At 45.8% G+C, this 24425-nt stretch overlaps 1 protein-coding gene across 1 annotated transcript; it reads right to left on the bottom strand.

Moving 5' to 3' along the window:
* Positions 1-24390, bottom strand: LOC102066384 (protein tyrosine phosphatase non-receptor type 11). The gene is made up of 16 exons (XM_074553949.1): positions 24230-24390; positions 19964-20086; positions 18709-18903; positions 17470-17662; positions 16282-16398; positions 15689-15802; positions 13058-13154; positions 12472-12551; positions 12204-12362; positions 9389-9520; positions 8260-8414; positions 7624-7691; positions 7318-7469; positions 4008-4120; positions 3668-3769; positions 1-3344 (listed from the first exon to the last, which is right to left on the bottom strand). Exons 1-15 carry the CDS (start codon positions 24241-24243, stop codon positions 3700-3702), a joined length of 1782 nt encoding a protein of 593 aa, XP_074410050.1. The 5' UTR covers positions 24244-24390; the 3' UTR covers positions 1-3344; positions 3668-3699.
* Positions 24391-24425: the final 35 nt, after the last annotated feature.

The raw sequence follows: 24425 nt of genomic DNA, 5'->3' as shown, positions 1-24425 counted from the left end.
TCATGGTAAGAAAATGATTTTTATTTCTTTTTTTATTTTTTTCTATTTTGAATTTCTTTTTTTTTTCCCTTTTTTTTTTAATGGAATTTCTGCTTGTTACAGATATGGTTTATTTCTGATAACACAGCTTGGCAGCAATTAAAAAAAAAAACAAAACAAACCCACTGCAACTGAATTAAACCCCATAAATACCAGCCCAGAAAACAATGGACAACCACCACTATTTCTATACAGGAACTATTATTTAATGTCACATTTTGACAACTGTAAATGGGCTACAGACTGTGGGCAAAAGGCAAGAGGTGAAATCTTTTTGAAACACCAGATGTAGAATAAACAGCTCATTTCTCAACATTTACATGATTCACATCAAATTGATGACATCCTAAATGTATTCCTTCTAAAGGATAGAAATTTTGCAATAAAATATTACATTTCATTTAATACTCTGGTACAATACTTCATACATTGCAGGAAAAAAAAATAAATGCAAGGCCTATTCCACCTAATAAGATCCTTTTTCATTAGTCTTTAGTACTGCAATAAAAAAAAAATCACAGTAATGTCATAAATAAACAGGCTTGAAATTATTCATTACCTTTCACTATTGAAAAGGGAGAAATGAACAATTAATTTGAAATAATGGAGTTATGGGTAGAAAATCTAAGCCTGACAACACATCTTAGTCCCAGCTGCAAATTTCCTCAGCCCTACAACAACAAAAAAAAAAGGGAACAGGTTGGATACCTTTGTTAGCTGTGTCCTGGTTAATCAGGTCTCAAACACATCTTTTAGGAGGAAAAAAGGAAAGTTTGGTCAGGATTAATAGAACCAACCAGGCCTAACAGGAGTTAGCTGAAATTAAAGTGTATTTCTCTAAAACATTCAGTAAATGACGTCTGCAGCAAATTCACACTGGCATCAATCATTGTGCCTTGGGAGCTGGGGGAAATTTCCCCTGGGATCCCTTTTCCAGCCCTGCTCCAGAACAAGCTCAGCCAGCACAGCTTCCCACTGAATTCCCTAAACCTGGGAATCCCTGAATCCCATCACTGATCTCCCCTGAACCAAAGGATGTTTCTCTTTGCTGTTCACCTGCCAGAACCCCAAAGTTATCTGGGAGAATTAATGCTGGGATTCATGCAGGAGACGCTTTCAGAACCCTCCCTGTCTCTGGGCACAGATTTTAGGGTGCAGGGGCTCCCCTTTGGCGCCCACCAGGAGCCAAACCAGGCTCAGAAAGGAGAATTCATCCCTTTGGTCACAGATCCTGCTCGCCCCTCACTGACATTCCCCCACACGTTCTGCACAAGAGCTCCCTGCTCCCGAGGAGAACAATTCCAAATAAAACAGGCTCTGAACGAGGCCACGCTGTGCCGATTGCTGCCTGCACGGGTCCAGCTTTTTAAGACACTTCTCATGAACTGAGTGCACAGAGTTGAGATTCCCTCAGGATCCTTCCCTCCTTTCTCCTGGCTTTTCCCCTCCAGCGTGGAGCAGAGCAGCTCCAAACCCCGCCCGGGTGTGTCCCTCACCCTGCTCCAGCCTCTCAAGTGCACAATTTGACTCTGCACAGAGTTTGAGGCAAATATTTAATTACTCCGTGCAAATGTCAACACTTCCAAGCGATCCCTGCTCAGCTGGGAACAGGGAGAGGCTGGCAGGGGATGGAGAACAGGAATTTCTCCACCAAATCACCACATTTCTCTCTTTCATCTTCGATTCCCACCTAGGAAGGGCACAAGGATTCAGGGCTAGAGCATAAGGCTGTGCCAGTCAAACACATTTATGGTGTGCTGGTGACAGGAGTTCCAAAAAAATCAAGTCCCAAAGCCCCCAAAAAGGACAAGAGGCCAAGGGACAAAATTCTGCTTAATATTAATGAAGCACCTTCACTCAGGCCAAACAAACTGCTCAAATATCGGGGTTTGCAAAGCACTCAGGAGCAGGTGATGGCACCTCCACCTCTCCCAAAGCTGCTTTAATTAATTAATTAATTACATTCCAGGCTCCAGCAGGATTCCACCAGCAAAGCAAGGCCAACAACCCCATTCCAGCCACACAGGAAGGTCAGGCATCCCGTGTGGGGATGGGAATCACTCCTCAATGTCCCTGAATGTCCCCAAAATCAGGGACAAGGTGCTGGGGAGACCCCAGGCTCCAACTCCTGCCATGCACAGCTCCAAGGGGAGCTGCTGGTCCAGGGCAGAGCCAGGGGAAGGAATCACATGGAAGCTCACCAGCTCTTCCTTGGGGAGTCTCTGCAAGAGGCTCTGTCTCCCTGCCAGTGCTTTTCCATGCACTGGGACAGGAAGGTCCAGGCAGCTCCCAAAGGCACTTGGGGTGGGACAGCGCCCCCAGTGTGGCCTTGCTGCTCCTGTCCCACCAGGAATCCTGGGATCCTTCCCTCCTTCCCTAAAAAAAAAATAATCCAGGAGGCTCCTGCACAGCTTCCACTTCAGTTACTGGTTTCACTGGGTTTAACATCCTGCAATTCGTAATTAACACCTGAATTCTCATTTAATTCAGTCTCATTTAATTGAGCACAAAGTCACCACAGAGCCTCCTCACAAAGCACTCCCAGGTCACTGAGTCTCCTGAAGGACACAAGGAATTCCTATTCTGGGCACAGATCACGGAAAAGAAACTTTGTTTGATGTAAAAAACAACTTTGCATAAATTCCTCCAAAATAGCCCATCCAGCCACACAGCAAAATTGGAATCAAAGCCACCAAAATCGGAATCAAAGCCACCAATTATCACAAAAAAAAGCACCTTCATCTCAAGAACTGCTCACCCCAGGAAGCTCAGTCTGAGTTTGAAATGTATCAGGACTAATTTGATCATGCACTTGGTTCTATCCACGCTGGTGATCCACTGTTTTCCAACAATCCACATTGTTCCCATCAGTATTTTACATTTCATGGCATGGATTTATCCATGGCATTGCTCTCCCACCACCCACCCCCCACCCAGTGCCCCCCAAAAACCCCACAACTGCTCAAATAAGGAAAAAAAAAAAAACCAAAACCCCACTAACAGCCATACTGTGAAACCAAAATACTATTTAAAAAAAACAAATGGATGACAGTCCAACAGTTTGCAGGATTCAAAACTGACTCTACAAAGTAATTGTCTACCTTGTAGAAAGGATTTCCTTTTATTTGGAAAATGAGCAATTGGAAATTGGAGAGAAGAGATAAAAACAATCTTTAGATGCTCTGAAGTTTTGCCTACTGAAGGATTAAAACCGTAAATAAAAAGGTACCAAGCCCTCAGAGTTCACTGCTCACGTGAAGCTTCTTCCATCTCTTTCTTGACCTTTTTAAAAACCATTTTCATGTCTGGGGAAGGAAAAAAAAAATGAAGAATTATTGAGGAAAAAACCCAGCAGTTGTTTCTTATTCAGGCATTGTACAGAAATGCTCTAAATAAAGTTTAAACTCAACCCAAAGTCTCGAGCCTGGCTGAGAAACCGTGCGGGTGCTTTGGCAGTGAAAGGTGAGATTGTGCATAAAGGTCATGAAAATTGAATTTAAATTAGCTTTTGGAACTCAGGCACCCTGTGGGGATCAATTCCAAGCATTCTGGGCATTTTTGGGGGCATTTTTGGGGGCATTTTCTCCCAAGGCAGGCCGGGCACAGCCCCTCCTCTGGCCATACACACCTGCCTTGGCTGGGAAGGCTCTGAACATCCTCTCATCTGAAACTCTTCTGCTGCTGCATCAGCCCCACGTTTTCATATACTCTAGCACTATCTTCTCTCATTCTGAAATGAAATCAGGATTTAGAGTCCCACCAAAAAAAAAAAAAAAAAAATCTTATAATACACAAAAAGAAATGTCCTATAATACACACCCCATAATTCAGAGACAATTAATTTCACTTGATTTATTTCAGAGGCAAGCCCAGCACAACAGGGCAGGTTCTGGGGTAACTCAGCCTCGTTTGAGGTCTCTGAAGAGGAGAGAAAACAGCTCAAAAACTGAGGGCAGGACTGGACTTACTCTGGACACGTCGGGGTTGGGGTGCAGGGGGGGAGAGGGCTCTGATCCCCGCCCGTCTGGTCCGATAAGGAATATTTAATGTTTGTGTACTCGTGACCTTTCCTCTTGCTCTTCTGTGAAGCAAAACACACAACAAAAAGCCAGGTTTGGGGTTAATCCCAGCAACCAATCATTGAGAAAGGGCAGCAATTCCACGAGGAGATACCCATGGGTGTTTTTAGGTTTATCTGTGAGGAGAGAGCTCATCCTGCAGTGAACACATCACTGAGCACACCTAAACCTGATAAATCCCCATTTCCCCCCATCCCACCATCTCCAGCAGGACACACCAACCCTCTGAATGTACTCAACCCTCATCTCCTTGGCAGAAAAATCCCCATTTCATTCTTGAGCAGCCAGTGGGCTTCCCACTGACCTCATTTCCAGCTCGGAGCTGGGGCCAACAGAGCAACACCATTGTTTGCAGGAGCTCTAATAAAATAATATCTGAGCCCATTAGGTTTGATATAAAAAGCAGCCAAGCTGTTATTTGGATGGTGCACATATGCTCCAGGCTGCAGCCAATTGTGCTGGCACCCAGCTCCAGATCCTGCCAGGGAACCACGCTGGGAAAGAAACGGGAGATGGATTTTTCCTCTTCCCAGGCATCCACAAGGCCTGCAAACACTGAAACCTGCACGGTGGAAACTGAAGTTTTGCAGAGAATTTGGGGGCTGGGGAGGGGTTTGTGGGTTTATTTGGGGTTTTTTAATGCTGCCAACAAGTGCTGAGGGGTGACCCGATCTCACAGCAGAGGCTGGCGGAGCCTCCGGGGAGTTCTGGCTCCTGAATTCCCATTAAGAACATTCCTGGGATTGAGGCTTTTCCAGGATGGACTCCTGAAACTCCCTCAGCTCATTCTGCTGATTCTCAAACCCCTCCTGGCCAGGATTTATGACAAAGCTGTCCCGAGCAGTTTGTGGGAACACAGCTCGGGAAAAGATTTGTTGAGCAAACCTGGGTTTGCTTCATCGAGAACAAAGTCTGGGAGACAAAGATGGATTGGTGGACACAGGGAATGCGGGATTTGTGGGATGGATGGATGGATGGATGGATTGGTGGACACATGGAAGGCAGGATCTGTGGGATGGATGGACTGGACACAAGGAATGCAGGATTTGTGGGATGGATGGATTGGACACATGGAATGCAGGATTCATGGGATGGATGGATGGATGGATGGATGGATGGATGGATGGATGGATGGATGGATGGAATGCAGGATTTGTGGGATGGGATGGATGGATTGGACACAAGGAATGCAGGATTTGTGGGATGGATGGATTGGACACAAGGAATGCAGGATTTGTGGGATGGATGGATTGGACACATGGAATGCAGGATTTGTGGGATGGGATGGATGGATTGGACACAAGGAATGCAGGATTTGTGGGATGGATGGATTGGACACAAGGAATGCAGGATTTGTGGGATGGATGGATTGGACACAAGGAATGCAGGATTTGTGGGATGGATGGATTGGACACAAGGAATGCAGGATTTGTGGGATGGATGGATTGGACACAAGGAATGCAGGATTTGTGGGATGCATGGATTGGACACATGGAATGCAGGATTTATGGGATGGATGGATGGATTGGACACAAGGAATGCAGGATTTATGGGATGGATGGATTGGACACAAGGAATGCAGGATTTATGGGATGGATGGATGGATTGGACACAAGGAATGCAGGATTTGTGGGATGGACCACAAGGACATTTTGCAGGAACCAGCTGATAAAGAGGAACTAACCCAGTAAGTGTTGCAAAGTCCCCAGCAGGAAAAAAGATACTGAAAAGAGTAAAAATCTGGGCTAATTAGCACAGAAAGCAAAAGGTACAAACCCCAGCTGCTCGGAGGTCAGGGCAGGGAGCAGCAGGGACAAGGAGAAAGCATCAGCTCTTTATCACAAAACCAGGAAACTGCTGTAAAACCCCCCAAACTGCAGTGCAAGGAATCCCCTGAGCAGGAAGGGGCAGGGGAAGCTCTCTGTGCCTCTCACCACTTATTCCCAAACATTTCTGCTCCCACCACACTCCTGGCAGTGCTTTTTGTTGGACCACCACACCCACCCTTTCATTTTCCACTCCAATAAACTGATTTCCTACCAATAAACTCCCAAAACTGGAATTGGAGTGATCAGCATTTGATTTTCCCCTTTGAGGAATGCAGGGAACAAGCTCTGAAATCTCTTTAAAACACAAAGAGCACGAGGTTCTGCTTTAATTAACAGACCCTTATCTTTTATTCTTCCTCCACAGGAAATTTGATAACAGGAAGGAAATTTGAGATACGGGGACAGGGAGAGTAGGAGAGAATTCCACTTAAATTAAGGAGAGAATTCTACCTCATATTTTAAAGAGAAAATTCCACTCAGTAATTTAAGGACAGGATTGCACTCAGTAATGTAAGGAGAGGATTCCACCTGGTAATTTAAGGAGTGGATTCCAACTGATAATTTAAGGAGAGGATTCCACCTAATAATTTAGGGAATGGATTCCAATTGATTTAAGGAGAGGATTCCACTTAATTTAAGGAGATGAATCCACTTGATAATTTAGGGACAGGATTCCACACAATGTTTTAAGATTTCACCTGATAATTTAAGGAGAGGATTCCAATTAAATTAAGGAGAGGATTCCAGTTAATTTAAGGAGAGGATTCCACACCATGTTTTAAGAAGACTTCACCTGATAATTTAAGGAGAGGATTCCACTTGACAATTTTAGGAGTGGATTCTGCATCATGCTTTAAGATTTCACCTGGTAATTTAAGGAGAGGATTCCACTTGACAATTTAGGGAGAGGATTCCACACAATGTTTTAAGATGATTTTACCTGATAACTTAAGGAGAGGATTCCATTTAATAATTCAAGGAGAGGAATCTACCCAGTAATGTAAGGAGAGGATACCACCAAATTTAAGGAGAGGATTCCACCTGATAATTTAAGGAGAAGATTCCACCTGATAATTTAAGGAGAGGATTCCACACAATGTTTTAAGAAGATTTCACCTGATAATTTAAGGAGAGGATTCCACTTAATAATTTAAGGAGAGGATCCCATCTGATAATGAAAGGAGAGGATTCCACCAAATTTAAGGAGAGGATTCCACTTGATATCTTAAGGAGAGGATCCCACCTACCAATTTAATTATTTCTTAAGCACAACGAACTAAAATACAGGAGGCAATTCACACCTTCAGCCTTCCCAGAACACAATTCCCAGCACTGCTGCTCCCTGCTGGGATCCTTTGGGAGGGACCCACCTGCTCCTCCTCGATCCTGCGCTGGAGGGTCTCGATGTAGTGCTGCACTGCCATGTAAATGAACCTGTACTGGGCCTCTGTCTGCACCATCCCTGAGCGCTGGGACCTCACCATCTGGATGGTCTTGGGGACATCGATGTCACAGTCCACCCCTGGGCACATCCACGGCGTTGGGGAGAGCAGGGAAAAGAACCAAGGTGAGGGTGGAGCTCACCTGAACCCTCCATCGGCGTTGCTGGGGTGGATCCGGGAGCGGGCAGGGAAACCAAAGGGTTAAAGGCAGGGCAATCAAAGGGTTAAAGGTACCTTTCTCTCGGATGATGTCAATGAGGATGTCAATGACAATGAAAGTTCCTGTTCGACCAATCCCAGCACTGGAAGAAGGAGAAAAAAAAATGGAATTTTATTGTTTTGATCTTTCTGAATGCGCAGCAAAACCTCAGGTAAAGGAATTCTGGCATTAGGAGACAGGAGGTTTGCAAATTATAGCCAGGGGCTTTCAAATTCTAGCCAGAGTCAAACCAGAGACCCCAGGGAAGGCACAGAAATCAGCACTTCTGTCCCTCAGTGTTTATAAATCAGAAAAAAAACCAAGGTCAGATCTAACATTTCTCTGCCTAAAAATGGTATCATTTACAAGGTGAGAACACCCAAAATGGACAGAGCTTTCACAGGTGGGATGAGATGCCAGAATTCCCATGATCCTGCATTTGAAATGCCCCAGCCAAGACTGGTCCCATCTTCTCATCCAACAGCAGAAATTTTCATTTATCCAAAGGTTCAGAGCCTGAAATCCCTTCCCAAGGGGACCTCATGCCACCCACCCAGAATGTGACACTGCACAGACAGAAACCAGGGAATTCTGAGCAATTCCCAGGGAAAGCTGCTCTTTTTAACGCTCTCAGCTCCCTGGGCCAAAAGGAGGAGCGGCAGGAGCCTCACCTGCAGTGCACCACGACAGGTCCTGCATCGGGGATGCTCTCCTGCTTGTGGTGCACCTCCTCCAGGAAGTCCAGGACGCCGCCGGGGTCGCTGGGGACGCCGTGGTCGGGCCAGGTGCGGAAGTGGTACTGCCACACCGTCCTCTCCGTGTTGCCCTGCGGCACAGGGACACACACCTGCTGCTCCAAACACGGCTGGCTGCTCGTGGGGCACAGCTGAGCCCCCCAAATCCGGCCCCAGCGCAGCTCCGCAAATCCCAAAGGAGGGAACAAGGCCTGGCCTGGCACATCAGTCATTAAATCCCTCAAATTAAATAGCCCAGAGGTCAGGGAGCAGGACAAGATTCCTGTACTCCCCAGTTTTTTTGGGATACACCATTGTAGGGAAAATTCCTCTTGACAGCATTAAATCCTGCCAGCTAAGCAGCAACATCTCTATGTTCAGTTTTCTGATAATAAAATCCCATAACTCTGTTTTATTTAGGGAGGTCTTGATGAGCTAAAACAAATGGCAAGACTTTTGCTGCAGGAGCAGGGAATTTTTCCCTTCAAGCACCCAGAATTCCTGCTTGGCCACATCTCCCGTAAGTTTGAAATACAGAGATTCACAGACAGCAGCTGAAATTTCAGCAGGCAAACCTTAAGAAAGGGAGGCTTGATGTGACAGGAATCCGTCCCCAATTCCCCTGATCCTCCCTGATCCAAACTGTTCCTTAACAGGAATTGCCATTTCCACACTGTTTTCTCACCCTTTTTATCCCTTCCCTTAAGTGAATTTTCCACACACAACTTTTCCTTTCAGTGCCACCACTTCCATGAGGGAACAAGTGCCAGGCTGGATTGAAGTGCCCTCAGTTAAAAGCATTTTCCCTCCTCCCTGATTCCCTGCAAGCTCTGCAGCAGTTTCCTCTCCTGCCAAAAGCTGCTTAGGTAGGAGAATCTTCAATTATCCCAAGGGCAAAGAGAGAAAGATGGATGGAACTGAACGTGGAGCTTCAAAGAAAGGCAGGGCTCCATTTATTCACCTCCGAGTGCTTTTATTGATTCCAGGGAAATGGGCTAATCCTGACATTTTTTCCTTTGGTGATGCACAAGCTGGGCTGAAAGGACAGAGCTGTTTTTGTTCTCACCTGGCCAACTTTGGAAAGTTTCAGCTCCCTCAGGGTGTAGTCGTGGGCTGCACTCTCCTTCACGTTCCGGACACGCATCACCCCGTACTCCTTCAGGGAATATTCATCCGGCCAGTACTTCACACACTTACTCTGCAAGATTTCAAATTATAAAGGAAAAAAAAAAAAAAAACCAATAAAAAGAAAAGGAATAATCAGGCAGGAAAAAAAAAAAAGAAAAAGTTGCTTTGCAAAGTGATTAATTCAACCCTGAAGGTTTTGTTTTTGTTTCAGAGCCCACAGAGGACAATCAGCTGATGAGGTGAAGAATATTTTAATGGGGAGTTTCTCCTCTCCATAACAGCCACTGGATAATTTCAGACAGGTACAGGTCACCTCTCCTCTTAGCACATTTTTGGGGTATTTTGTGCCTGGATATTTTCAAAAGCTGGGGATTAAAATCATGCTTTTTGCACCCCCTGTCACAGATCTCAAAATTCCACCAGAATTCAGTCCCACAGCCCAAACCCTACAGGCTGCAAAGGAAATAAAGGTCAAAGGTACAAATCATTCCCAGTGGAAATAAAACTTGGATATTTGCTTTTCCATGGCTTGCAGCAGGAAGGGCTGACCCAGCTCTGGTTCCACCACCAAAGATGGAAACTCCTGCAAAGGGAGCAGTTTGTGGGTCTGTAGGTCCTGAAATGCAGAGTTTTTGGTGTGCTGCTGCTCCATCAGGATTGTCTCTGCCCAGGGATAAATTCCATCCACTGAGGAATGGATTCACCCATCAGCACCTGGATTTGGCTCCTGTGACAGGTCAGGAAAGAGCAACTCCTGGGAATGCAGCATCCAAGCAGCAATTACTGCAGCAGCAAACACCAAATCCTACAGAGCAATAGGGTCTATTTGCAGTTATCCTGAATATTCAGGAAAAAACACAGCACAGGGAAGCTCCTCCTGGCAGCCCAAGGCAGAGAAGATGGCTGAACACATGCCCACGTAGGCAACAAGATGCTTTCCTGCTATTTTTGCCCTTCTTTCCCTGTCACAAGGGGAGAAACAAGCAAATATTCTGAAACTGAAGCAAATACACTGATTTCTGGGGGGTGCCAGCAGAAATAACTTTGCAGTTTTCAATGCAGAGCTCTGAACAGCAACATGATGTTTTAAAATAAGCTTTGCTCTGCTGGAAGGGTTGCTGAACTGCCTCCAAAAACCCCAAAACTCCTTTAATTTCTAAGGATTTGCTGCTTCTGCACTTTAAAGCACATCCAGGAGTTGATGCAGGGCTGGGATGTTCCACAGTTCCTCCCTTCCTCAGGCTATGGAGGCAGCTCTGCTGCAAAGGTTCTCTCTTCCTGCAAACAGCTTGGCCTGAGATAAAAAAGCTTTGATTTGATACCAGGACTGGAATTTGCAATTCTTTAAGAAGTGAAATAGGCATCACAAAAACAATCAAGGGCACAGAAAGAAGCAGCAATGCAGCACTGATGAATTAAGGTGTTTTCTCCAGCAAAAGGGATGAGCAAACTTTGGGGGAAAAAAAATGGAGAAATTGCAGAGGAGCAAAGGCCATTCAGGGGGTTCTTAAAAAAATAATAAATAACTTGAAGGAAGAAAGGTGTATTCAAATCAACTCTGTAATTTATTTCTCCTCTTCCAAAACAAAGATTAGCACTGGGAATGGGGAGCTTCTCCTCTGTCAGTGAATTCAAAGGAAGGAAACACAAATCCTGTCCCTTTATCAGGGGGATGAAGTGGCAAAACTTTACAAAGACTTAAAAAAAAATAAACACACAAGACAAAGTCCAATGGCTCCAATAAACAGCACCAGTTTGAAGCTTTGACACTTTAATTAGGGAGAGAATCCTGTAAAATTTTCTGTTATTTGTCTTCAGCCCACACACACAAAGTTCCTGGGAGTGAGGACCCCCTGCAATCATCAGTCACCCACAGAAAAACTTCAGCTCTTAATTTGATTTTCCCCACAAATGATGCTCCCCTAAAAAAGCAACAGTTTTCTATTCAGGAACAGATAATGAGAATATGGAAAAAGGTAAAAACGTGGACAATAGTGTGTGGAAGAAGCAGAGAAATTTAAAAGGAGAGAAGGGACAGTATTTATCAAACAGAAAAAAAGATCAGAAGCAACAAATTCCAAAGATAAATCCTTACAAACCCCAGGAAGCTGTGTGTGGCTGCTGCCAGGATATCAATGTTCAACTATTCCTATTCCTTCCTGCCTTGTATCATGTGAAACCAGAAACAAATTAAAATATCCCCAGGTTTGCCAGAGGCCAGGGAGCAGGACAAGATTCCTGTACTCCAAAGGGAAGTGGAGATTTTTGGGATACACCATTGTAGGGAAAATTCCTCTTGACAGCATTAAATCCTGCCAGGGCAGCTCCCAGCTAAGCAGCAACATCTCTATGTTCACTCTTGTAATAATAAAATTCCATAATTCTGCTTTTTAAGGTGGTTCATACAGGCTTGATGAGCTAAAATAAATGCCAACACTTTTGCTGCAGGAGCAGGGAATTTTTCCCTTCAAGCACCCAGAATTCCTGCTTGGCCACATCTCCCTTAAGTTTGAAATACAGAGATTCACAGACAGCAGTGAAATTTCAGCAGGCAAACCTTAAGAAAGGGAGGTTTGATGTGACAGGAATCCGTCCCCAATTCCCACAGACACCAATAAAAAAAGGACACTCAGCACCTTCCAGAATTCCAAGGAATCCTCTGCCTGATTCCAGTCATAAATCAATTCATGCCTGTCAGATCAGCTCCTACTTGTGCTCAAATGTCAGGGCCTTTCCCAAATGTCTGGTTTTACCTTTCCTCTTTCCACTTCTTTCGTGGTCATGACAATAACTCTGGAATTCTCCTGGAACACCATCCTCCAGAAATCATTCACTGTGTTCTGCAGGCAGCCTTGGGTAGCAATGTAACTTTTTTTTGGCTTTGAGTTGTTGCACTTGGTTTCAAACTCAGGCTAGAGTGGGGAAAAAAAAAATCCAAACCAGGAATTCAACAAATTGTGTGTGACAAGATTCCCTTGGATTTAGGGAAGAGGAGGTGGGAATACACTCAAATCCACTCACCATAATAATATTAGCATTGATATAGTCTGAAACGGGTTCATTGGGATCGCCATCGTGGAGAACAACTCTGGTGTGATCAACTGCAAAAACACACATGCATGTCAAGCACTTGCATCCCACAGTTGTGAGCACATAGCAGCTATTAATTAATTATCAATCCTAGTAAATAAGTGATCAAAATATTCCAAATTGCCTGTTCTGTTTCCTTTAAAGAAGTTGCTGTGACCAGCTGGACCAAAACATGTCCATGTCTGGGAATTCAGGAACACTCAAACACCAAGTCAAGGCAAAGCCTTGGGATTTGCATGTGCCAGTTCTGGCCTCCAAATTAATCCTCTTAAATTTAAGTATCCCAGCCTGTTGAGTTGAGGGATGTGAGGCTTTTAAATGAAGATAAAAACCAATATTACAAATATCTACAAAGTGCAAATGTGTGAACCCAAATTGGAAATCACTGGATAATCCTGATAAGAGGGAAAATTATCATTAAAGAGAAGCCAAAGGCCAGTGGCACTTAATTAACCCTGTACTAATGAGGAAAACAAACCAGAGTAACATTAAACGGCAAGGAAGGGTCGATACTCACAGGGTAAAATGTTTTTGTATCTATTTTTGTTCTTGTTTTCCTGGCGCTGCCCTTCCTTGCGGCTGTAGAGGAGTTTGCATTCCTGCTGCTGCAAGGTCTGAGGGGAGAGCACACACAGGGGGGCTCAGGAACAGCAGGATGGGCTGGCCCATGCTCACAGCAATCCCAGAGAAAAGGCAGGAGAGGGGCATTAGGTGGTGGGCTATCCATAATTTATTTATCCATGAATTACCCCAGTCAGGAACAAGCTGCAGTGGGGATTTTCTGGGACACAACGTCCCAGGGACAGCAGCAATTCCAAACTTCCATGGCAAATCTCCCCACTCCCAAAGCTCCCTGGAGCTGGAGGCACCAGGATCCCAATGCTCTGCTCCAAGTTTTCATCCCCAAAGCAGTTCCTGGTCCCACTAAAAGGAACACTCGGGTTTTGGGAGCCGCTCCCCTCATCATTCCCACCCTCCAGACTCTTTATTTAACTGGCACATTTGCTCACTCCTGTCTCAGTCTGATACTCCCTCACTTGATGACCTTGGATAATTGGGCTGATCCTAAAGGCAGCGAAAGCAAAAGAAATTGAAGAGATGAAAAGCTTTCAAGCTTGTGACAAAAGGGCAGGAAACAGCTCCCAAATTCCAGCCTGTGGAATTCCAGGCAAAAGGTCTGAGAGCCAAACTTTCCCAGCAAGTTAAAGAATTGGAGCAATTAAATGTGTGTTGGAAACCACATCTTCCTTCCTAGAGTTAATTCTCATTGCTTGGAGCATCCCTGAGGAGAGATCCACGAGCAGCAGTGATCCCAACAAGCCCATTCAGAGCCATAAATCTGAATATTCTCCTCCACCTCACCACAACACCCCAGCACTAAGCTCAGAAATAACCACTTTTCAGAAGGAAAAACACTACAAGGGCTGTGAACATCCCTGTTCTGGTGCTTCCTGGGACAAGAGCAAGCATTCCTGCCTGGAGACAAGTGATTTAAATTCACCATCTGGGCTGAGCAGCACAGACAGGGATCCATGGGCAGCCTGGAGTGTGCTCCCCCCTCCTGCCACCATGGGGGACAGCTGGAGCTTCCCTGAGGGAATGGAAAACAGGGAAAACAGGGCACTGAAACTGCCAGGAGAGGGCTTCAATCCCAAAAAAACAAGGGTTAGTGCTGAGCTCAGTGACAGCAGCAAAGGGGAAAAAGAAGTGCAATGTCCCACAGGAAAAATTCCTCATTTATTTGCTTTTCCTGCTAGACTTTTCCTTGGACTGAGAAATCCACTCCAAGAAAAATTTTTTCAACGTGAAGCAGAGGTCAGGAAAGAACTGTGAATTAATAGCTCAGTTGTGTTTTGCCAAACCAACAATCCCTTCCCACACACACACAACCTCTGCTGACTTCCTTCCCTCTCCAGATGGAATTCTGGCCGTTCTGACCATCCAGCAGCCCTGCATCAAGGGCTGTCCCCTCTCTCTGGAAGGAGAAAGGAGAAATCTCAATCCTCATTTTATCATTTCCCAGTGCCATCACCTCACCATCTGACCCTCACATACCTCTGTGCTAATTCCTTCCCTTTCCATGGATTAATTTTCCCTCTCCTGGCAACAATCGGAGCACACTGCACATTCAGCCAATGGATATTTCTGAACAAGGAGGGTTTCTCCAAGCATGGTCACTTTGCAAATCCATCACTATTCAGAAGTTTCTCACAGCAGCCTCTCTGGAGCTCCCTGAGCACTTCCCAGTTTCCTGTTGCCATCTGCTGGTGGAATTCCAGACTCCACTCGTGGTTTTGTGTGTGTGAGGTACAAACCAGTCCATTACCCAGCCTGGAGTGCTCCAGACCAGGCTGGATGGGGCTTGGAGCCACCTGGGATAGGGACAGGTGTCCCTGGCCATGGCAGGGGTGGGGTACAATGGGATTTAAGGTCCCTCACAACCCAAATCATTCCACTGTCTCAGGCTGCTCCAAGCCCCAGCCAATCTGGCTTTTAACACTTCCAAGGACTGGGCACCCACAGCTTCTCTGGGAAGAGTTTCTTCCAGATTATGGAAGGATTTCTTCCCAATATCTCATCTAAACTTCTCTTCTAGTTTGAAGCCATTCTCCTTGTCCTTCTGGAAAAAAATTGGAATTTTGCCGACAGAGAGAAATGAAACACCAAAACAAACCAAAATTAAACCTCCAGAAGTCCAAGAAATGCATATAATCCATGTTGTTTTATCCCAGAGCTTTTTACCACATCCCAACGGCTTTAAGATCCTCAAAAACGAGCGTCAAAAAGCCACAAGGACAACGGATGGACTGAGAAATGGAAGTGTCTCTAAAGAAACGGCTCCCAACTTCCCAAACTGCAGAAGGAATGGGAAGGATTGTCCTGGTGGGACAAATGGGGAAGGACATCCAGGAGGATATCCTGGACAAAAATCACTCTGAGAATCAGGGAAAAAAAGGCAAATATCTCAAGCCACGAGAGTGGAGCTGGCAAAGCCCTGGAGATGGGAGTAAAGCCATGGATGTGAGGGGATGGAAAGGAGGAAACAGCAGGAAAGCAGAACCCAACTTTGGCAGTGTGAGAGTGAACACTGGAGGGAAAAACTGCAGGAAACGCTGCGGGAAACACTCCCTGGAATGTCAGGAATCACCTCAAACTCTTCCCAGAAGCCCTGCTTGACTTTATCCGTGGTCTCTGCCAGCTTGCTGAGCTCCCTGACGCGGCTCTCGATCTCGGCAGCGTTGATCCGGGTGGTGTTCAGGGGCTGGGCACACACAAACACCACAGGTCAGCCAAGAACAGCCATGCAAAGACAATTCTAACACAAATCCCTCAAAATGAGGATATTTTAATGGGATTTTAGGATCCAGGCATTTTTTTTAGATGTCAGTGTTTTGGGATTCGAGCCAAGGGCAGTGAGGAAGGGGATGGTGAACAGTTGGTTTTAAAGCGTCACAGTTTTTATTTAATTATTCATTTAATTATTTAATGCATTAAATTGTCTCATTTCCAGACATGCCCTGCAACTCTTACAGACCACGATGACACCAGGAAATTCTGCACATCAGAGACAAGACAATCCCTTCCCAAGCCTAACAAAAATTGACTTTTTCATCCATTTCATGAAGTTCAACTCCTCATTTTTTCCCCTCAGAATAAAGCCTTGCAGAACATATGGAAAAGCTGCATTTCAACAACACATCCTGCAGATGGCAAAGCTCAGGGGTGGCCTGTCCGCCTCACCTGCTTGAGCTGCAACACAGTGCCCAAAGTCTCCACCATGGGGTTCTTCTTGTAATGCTCCACCAGATCTGTCAGAGAGTCAAACTTCTCCCCTCCACCAACGTCGTATTTGAGATCCTGAAAAGACAAATAAATAAATATTTGCATATATTTGTCCAAATAAATGCATTTCCCACCACCACAGCCACAGCACCTCTAGGCTGTGCCTTGCATCAGAAATAACCTCCAAAATTATGTGTGGAAGGCTCTACTGAAATCCTTCTACTAAAGGATAGAACTTTAATAAACAGAAACAGACACGCTGCAGGACATTTCCTTTTTTTGCCACCTCCTTGAAAATCGGTTTATCTGCTTTTTTTAGAGAACTGATTCCCTCTGAACCAGGGCTCAGGCAGCTCTGGAGCTACAGGATGAGAATCCAAGAATTAGGGATTTGAATTGATTTCCAAAATTAAGTGTATGATTGGGTCCTGAAAGGCTGGCACTGCCTGGCACCATCTCTATTTTAAGGAAGCAAATGCCAAATTATTTTCCTCAAAGGCAGAGATGCTAACTGCAAGTCAGAGGGATTTTCTTGAAAAAATAAACATATTCTGGTAATTCAGCATTTACAGTTCTAGTGGGTAATTTCTACCTCCAAACTACTTCTGTTACTGCATTTTAGGTGTTTTTATACAATTCGGTTATTACACTGCCTTCGGGCACAACAGAAGTAAAAGAGAATAAGAAAAACCCATGTTTTTTTAAAAATCTATGATTATTTTTTAAATAGCAGCCCATGGAGACAGATTAAATATGAAAACTGTAATTTAGTAATATTTCAGTGAAGAAATATTAAACAGAAGATTTAGATTTCAGGGCATTCCTTGGAGTGAACACTCATTTTCACAGACTGTTGATCATCCATCAGGTGTAACTGCCTGAACTGACAGCACAGAGACATCTGTGGATAAATCTCCATTTATCCAATCACTCCTATTTGGATCAAACCCATCCAGGAGACTGCAAAGGCTCCCTGAACACAGCAAAGTGTGATTTGAGCCAGAAGGCCCTGACAGGAGCCAGCCAGCCAAAAAATATTGGAATTTTGATGCCATCAAAGGAGACATTTTGATCAAAGGGATGACCTGCAGCAAAAGGGGAAAAGGGGAGAGGATCCAGAGCCCGTGGAGTCGCTGCTGTTCCTACCTGGCAGTGGATCATGACGTGTGTCACTTTGGATTTGCCGTCGCTGCTCTCTCCTTTGTCATCCCCCGTCCTCACAGAAAGGACAAAGTCCCCAGGGTGGCTCTGGCTCTCCCTCACCAGGAAGCTGCCATGCTTTCCTTTCTCTGTCAGGAGTTTCTCAGCTTCTCTCCCTGAGAGATGCCCGTGAAACCACCTGGAAACGAAGAGGTGAGACACCCTGCTTAGCTTTCCAGCTGAATCCGTTTGTTCCACGTGTTTATTATGGAATTGAATCCTTCTGTTCACTCAGCAGCAGCCGGGTCTAGGGAAAGCCTCGGTTGGTAAAAATAATAAATAAAATAAGCTTTGGAAGTGTCCAGGTGCACGTCAGTGAGGACGGAAACACTTCAAAGCACTTCCATGGAGTTTCCTACAAGTTTCCAGTGAAGCTTTGATTTGGATCCTTCACAACAATCCAAATAAACACCAGGTTACACTCCAATCTTCCCCTCAGTCAAGGCATTCATTCTTTTATTTCCTTCATGAAATTTCCCTGATAAACTTGTGGAAACCTCATACTTTTGAGACCCCACCCTTCTATCCCATTAGGAACTGGAGAGGGTAATCCCAGCAACCCCAATTATTCAGGAAATAGGCCAAAAAAACAACAATCCTCCCCACCTCTGTTAAGGCATTAAGAGAACTTGTTTGATTATTTTTCCTCATTTTTTCACTTCAAGGAATAAACAGGTATCTGCTAAAACCAGCAGATATCAGATATCAGGTCAGATATCAGATTCTGACCTGATATCTCCTCAAATCCCAAATTCTCCTTATTAACCCCACTCCTCAAAACAGGAGTTTGAGGAATCTGAGGATTTGTGCAGCCCTCACTTTCTACCCACTGCTAGGAAAAGCACAAAAAGTTATGCCCAGAAATATCCCTGGGAATTCCTTGCAGCAGCAACAACATCAGAACTTCTCAGATTAAACATTCTCCCAGTGAGAATAAAGGGAAATAAAGGAAAATAAAGGGAATTTTGCCCTCTATTTCAGTCCCATCCCACCCAAGAAAGAATCCTGAAGGGAACAGGTTCTGAGGCCTGGATTGCTTCACCTTTAACCACATTTATTCATCTACTTTGCAAGAAACCTCCCTGAAACAAATCCAAAGTCGTGGCCACCCTTTTCCCAGAGGAGGGATTAACACAGCATTTATTAAGCAGCACAAGGACATGGAGGTCCCACCATTTCTCTGACCTTTCTGAGGTGGGATCAGCACAGTTGAGGGGATATTTCAGCTCGATGACATCTCCATTCTTTTCCTTGAGCTGCCCATGGTGCTCCATGTAGTACTGCACCAGCTCAGCCAGCGTGGCAAACTTCTCTCCCCCATAGAGGTCATAGTAGTCACCGGTGTTCTGGATCTTGATGTGGGTCACTGCTCCAGTTCGTCTGAGATTTGAAACAGAGGACAAAAAACCCTTCCCAAGTCAGCTGATCAATCAATCAATCAATCAATCAATCACTTTTAGATTTGGTGATGCCTGAGGTGGAGAGATCCATGTTCACAATTCCAGCATGGAGCTGCTGCTCCTCTGCTCCAGCTTCTCTGCCCACCAGGCAGGGAGAACAGGAGAAAAGCTCTGAGCTGGAATTGGCAGCACAAACCAATTCTGTGCAGACTGGAATTGGCCTGCAGCCTCAGGAGCCCCACCAGAAACCCCTCAGAGCCACACAAAATTCCACACACGAGCACAAAGAGGAGGGTGAAAGTTGAATATTCTGGACATCCAGCAGAGCTGGTTTGCTCCTTTCTCCAGAATTCCCACCAGCTCCCAAAGTCTCTCCCTCAGGAAATATTTGCCTTTGCCTGCTGCCACAGTCTCAATCAAGATTAAGGAAGAGCAGCTCCCAGCAGGAATCCCCTCCTGTGCCACAAGGGCTGTTATCTCACAAGTATCCAAGCAGCACAACTCTTATCACCAATCCCACTTTTCCCTTTTCCTTTATCTACTTCCTCTTGCTGTCTTTTCCCCCATCCCTACCACGCAGTGTCAGGGGACAACTGCCACAGAGGGCCTATTTTGGAAGCTGAAAAAGCCACAGTTGCCCTTAAAAACTTGCTGACTTTTCCTGTGCAAGGAGAGTCTGGATTTCCTGCTGGATCACTAATTCCCAACACCTCTGGCTCCTTCCAGCTGGTGACCAAATGGATTTATAAAGGGCTAAAAGCAGTGTTATTATCAACCTGCTTCTGCTTCTCCTGAGCATTTCTGTCCTGCTGTAAAATCAGAATTCACCCCCCTCCAATTTAGAGCTGAGTAAAAGTTTTTGAGAAGTTCTTCAGGGAAAATGGGAGAAAAAGAAGAGGGAAAAGCGAACAACACTAAAAAGTGACCAGAGCATTCTTCCACCTCTTTCAAGGAGTTCACCCACAGCTCTTTCTCCATAGGATAGCAATAAATTAAGATTATTACCAACCTGGGGCAAGACTGGGAAGAGCCAAACTCACCTAACAGAGAGTGTGAAGTCTCCTGGGTTACTTTTGCTGGGCCGTGCCAAGAAGCTGCCATCGACTCCTCTTGTTAACAGCAGGTTTTCTGCCTCCACCCCAGTGATGTTTGGGTGAAACCATCTACAAGAGGTTAAAAAATAAAGAATGTTAATAAATAAACAGCAGGTCCTCAGAGTTAACTCACAGAGAGCAATGTGACAGCTTGCACACTGAGCTTTGCACCTAAATTAATAAAATTTCGTTATTAGTTTCACATTGCAACTTTATGCATTGCAACTTTCTGTAAGCCTAAGAATTACACTTATCCCCATTCTGATTAAAATGATATCAAAGGTACACAACATAAACACAGACCAGAAGTGGTATTTCCTTACTCCAGCAAAACACAGCACACAAAGACACTGAAAGACAAACAGGAAAAATACCTAAAAATAAAAACAAAACACCCAAAGTGACACTCGACAACATTTTGAAGGTTAAAAACTGAACAAAACCTCATGGTTTAGGGCACAGCTGAGGGGGCCAGGAAGGAACTGCCTGCGTGGACACCCCACTGCTCTTCCTCGCAGGGATGTGGGGCCGGGGCTGGGTCTGCCCTGTTTAAATACAACCCCAGAGGAATCTCCCATTGATCCTCACCACCCACAGACTGCTCTCAATGACTATCCCAGAGCCCAGGCAGAGCTGGGGCCAGCAGCTCCGTGTCCCCACCTCTGGCATTGACTTTGGGACTTATTTGGGAGGCACTCGGTGCCACCGCTGCCTCTGCTCTTATCTGGAATTTGCCCGTTTTTATTGCAGCCCTGAGGGAGTTCTGCATGAAAGGGTCTGGGGAGAATTTTCTTTCTAAAATTCTAAGAATAAACTGTTGGTGTGAGCAGCTCGACCTCAGCTCTGCCACTTTTGCACTCGGCAATTAAAAAAATCACCTTTAATTTTCAGGGTTAAATCCTCGTTGTTGGGTGCTGAAAGAACCCAGCCGGCTCCTCTCTCTGTTCACCTCTGGGCTTTTCCAAAGTACAACAAAATATATCCAAAAAAACTCCACAGGCAGGCTCGTCACAGAGAGAGGAATGTTATATCCAGAAAAATGGAACAGCATTCCTGATCCTTCCTGATCCAGTCAGCATTTCGGGCTAAATTGCTAAATCAGCAAAATATGAGAGCACAGGTCTAAATTTAGGGTTATTATTTCAATTGTTGCAGCAATTCCTTCTCTACTGAAGAGTTGCCAATATTCCCACCAAAGCCTTCTCTTCAGAAATGTTCTGGAGTTTTAGGATTCTAGAAAATCCAAATCCCTAGCAAGTCATTCATCAGGATCCTTTTCAGAAATAAATTGTGTGAATCTTCTTGTGAATCTTTTCTTCCCCTAGTTCATAATATTCTACTTGCACCATGAAAATCTAATGAATAGTCCCCATCTTTCCCTGAAGAACAACACAGAAATTATCAAATTTATGCACAGGACATGGAAAAATACATTCAAAAATACTTCCAAATTATCACAGCAAATGGGAATGAACTAATGAATAATGTTACATTTATCTAACAATTATTCAAAGGTCAAGGAAAGTTCTCACAAGAGAAACTGCACAAGCATCAGTACCTGGCATGAAGTGAACATTAAATAACACATTTCAGCCCACAACAGGTTGCCTGGAGAAGGTGATCATATATTTACCACATTTTTACCTTTTTTTTTTGTTTCTGTTTTTTCCATTAGGAAAACACAAACACAAAAGGAAAAAAAACCACAAAAAGCAAAACAAAAAATGCGCAGTGATATTTTGAACTTTGAAAGGTTTTTAAATATGCACAGGAATCAAGAGAAACCTTGGTAAATTTTGGAGTTTATGGCAAAAAAAAAAAGTCTAAATAGACAGAGGAGAAATTTTTGAGTTTACAGCAAAAAACTGTCTAAAGAGACAGAGGAGAAATTATTGTGATTGCTTCTCCAGATTTATTATATTGAAATTTCATAAACTTCAACCAGTGAAATATCTTCTGTATCCCACCCTGAACCTTAAGCTGTGCATGAGCTGTTCCAGCAAAGGAAAAATAATAATTTATGTGCAGAGATAACTACAAATAACCTGTTATTTAACCAGCATTTAAAGGAGAGCTTAAACACACAAAAACCCTATAGATGGTCCAAAATCTCTCTCCCACATCCACACCAAGACGCAGCAAAGCCAAGCTACACCTGGGAAGGATTTCTTGCCCTTTATGTAACCGTGGCTCTGCTGGCACCTCGTCCTCCTGCTCCCTCAGCTCCGTATTTTTGGCTTTGAGTAGGAAGCTGCATTTGTCAGGCACCCCAAATAGCAGAATGGGGGTGTCAGGGATCCCTGCCAGCGGTTCCGGCCGCCAGGAGGATCCTCCTTGAAGCGCTGCCATCCCTTGTGCTCCCACCCTTGGGGGCTGCAGCCCTTCCAAACGGGGAGGGCACAGCCAGGACCCGCTCTCACACTTCCTTTTATAGGGATGGAATGCATTTTGGGCTTTTTTGTGCTCTTTTCCCTGCCCGTGGCCGTGGCAGCAGGTGCAGAGTCGGTGCCCTGGCCAAGGGCAGTGAATACAATCCCAGGGGTCACCCAAACCCACGCCCTTGGCAGGGCTGCTCCTCACCATCCCTCCCGCAGCAATTCCCACTCCGGGGCTGGCAATGCATCACTGCCAGCCCACAATGAGCTCACAGCAAGGTGGGGATGTTGGTAAGAAACAAGGGGCTCAAAATCAAGGGGGTGTCAGCAAAGCGAGGAAATTTCTGATGGGGAAAAAAAAAAAAAATCCACGATGGAAAATCCACAGCGATCCCTTTTTTGTTGTTGTGGTCCAGCAGGATCTGTGCTCCCTAAGTCACACGCTGCCAGCACATTTCTCTCTTACCAAACCAAAAGAAATAAATCGATACAATTTTCCACGTGGTGATTGGGGTTTTTAATCACCTTTGCAAGAGCAAAGGAGAGATGAAATCAGTTCTGTCTCAGCTGTCACAGCCCCAGCACTGGGGATGTGCTGACGGGTACTTTAATTACTCCTATTTATAGGCTCATCAGTTGATATTTCCCAGCTTTTTTCAGTCTCCCTCACAAGTTGCAGTTTAGGGCTCTGAGCAGACTAACAGTAAATATTCTGGCAAGGAGGAAACTCACAGAGCTGCCCAAAGGTAACTTGTAACCTTGCTCCCAGTGTGAGCAGGGACATCCAGAGAGCACAACATAGACTAAAAAACCTCCATACAGTTCAAAAAACCCCAAATCCTACTATAAATGGCCATGGATTGAAACCAATTCACCCAGATTCACCATCTTGAGGAGAAAAGAGAGAGGACAAATTACCCTTGGAGAAATGATAATTTAATAGCTATTAGTTGTAGAGGTGAATCAATTGAAATCGTGGCTGCCCCATCCCTGAAGTGTCCAAGGTCAGGCTGGAGCAATCTGGGATAGTGGAAGGTGTCCCTGCCCATGGCAGGGGGTGGAATGGGATGAACTTTATGACCCTTCCAACCCAAACCATTCTGGGAATCTCAGAATAGGTCGGTTAAAAAGGACAAATACATTTAATAGCATTTTCTATGACAATAATTCCTCTAAAGCTCAAAGCTCACCCAAAAGGACACCGGGTACAAATACCAAAATCCATCAAGGACAGTGAGAAGCTACAACAAAGAAACAACAGGGTTTGGCTGTTCGTCGCCGTGCTCTAGCAGTGCCACAAGGGTTTGAAATCAGAGCGAACGCTGATAAGTGATTAAGAGCGCAGGTGTGGGGAGCTCAGGGACACTCCGGGCCGTGTTTCAGGGTCGGTAAATCAGCGCTGCTGGCCCTCGATGGAACACGAACCCGGCACTGAGCAGGTCCCAGTCACCAACAATCCATCCCTCGGGTTCCATGGGGACATTCACGGGAACCCCCCCAAACCGGGGCACCGGGGCAGCTCCGGCCACCAACGAGACACTGGAATCCCCCCGATCCCTGCACGCCCGGGAACGGGCGGGGAGCGGGATCGGGGAGCGGGGACATCCCCCGGGAACGAGCGGGGTGGGGGCTGCGGGAGGGGAACATCCCCCGGGAACAGGCGGGAGGGGGCTCCGGGACCGGGACATCCCCGCGGGAACGGGCGCGGTGGGCGCTGCCGGGGCGGCTCCCGGGGCTCCTGCCCGCCCGCAGGGAGCAGCCCCGTCCCCGCAGCCCCGGGAGCCGCGGCCCCTGCCCGCCGCCCTCCCCGCCGGCGCGGCCGCCGCTCCCGCCTCACCTCCGCGATGTCATCTTCCCCCGTGGCCCCGGCGGGTCGCGGTGCGCCGGCCCCCCCGCGCCGCCCGTCGCTCACATGGGGGTCCCGGCGGGGCCGCGGCCTTCGGGCGCTGCGGGGAGCGCGAACAACGGCGGCCTCGGGCCCGCGAGCGCGGCGCGGCCCGCCCCGCGTCACCGCCCGCGCCGTCATCGCCCCG

Source organism: Zonotrichia albicollis, chromosome 18, assembly GCF_047830755.1.
Source record: "Zonotrichia albicollis isolate bZonAlb1 chromosome 18, bZonAlb1.hap1, whole genome shotgun sequence".
Taxonomy (NCBI): domain Eukaryota; kingdom Metazoa; phylum Chordata; class Aves; order Passeriformes; family Passerellidae; genus Zonotrichia; species Zonotrichia albicollis.
This window is presented reverse-complemented; position numbering and strand designations above follow the sequence as displayed.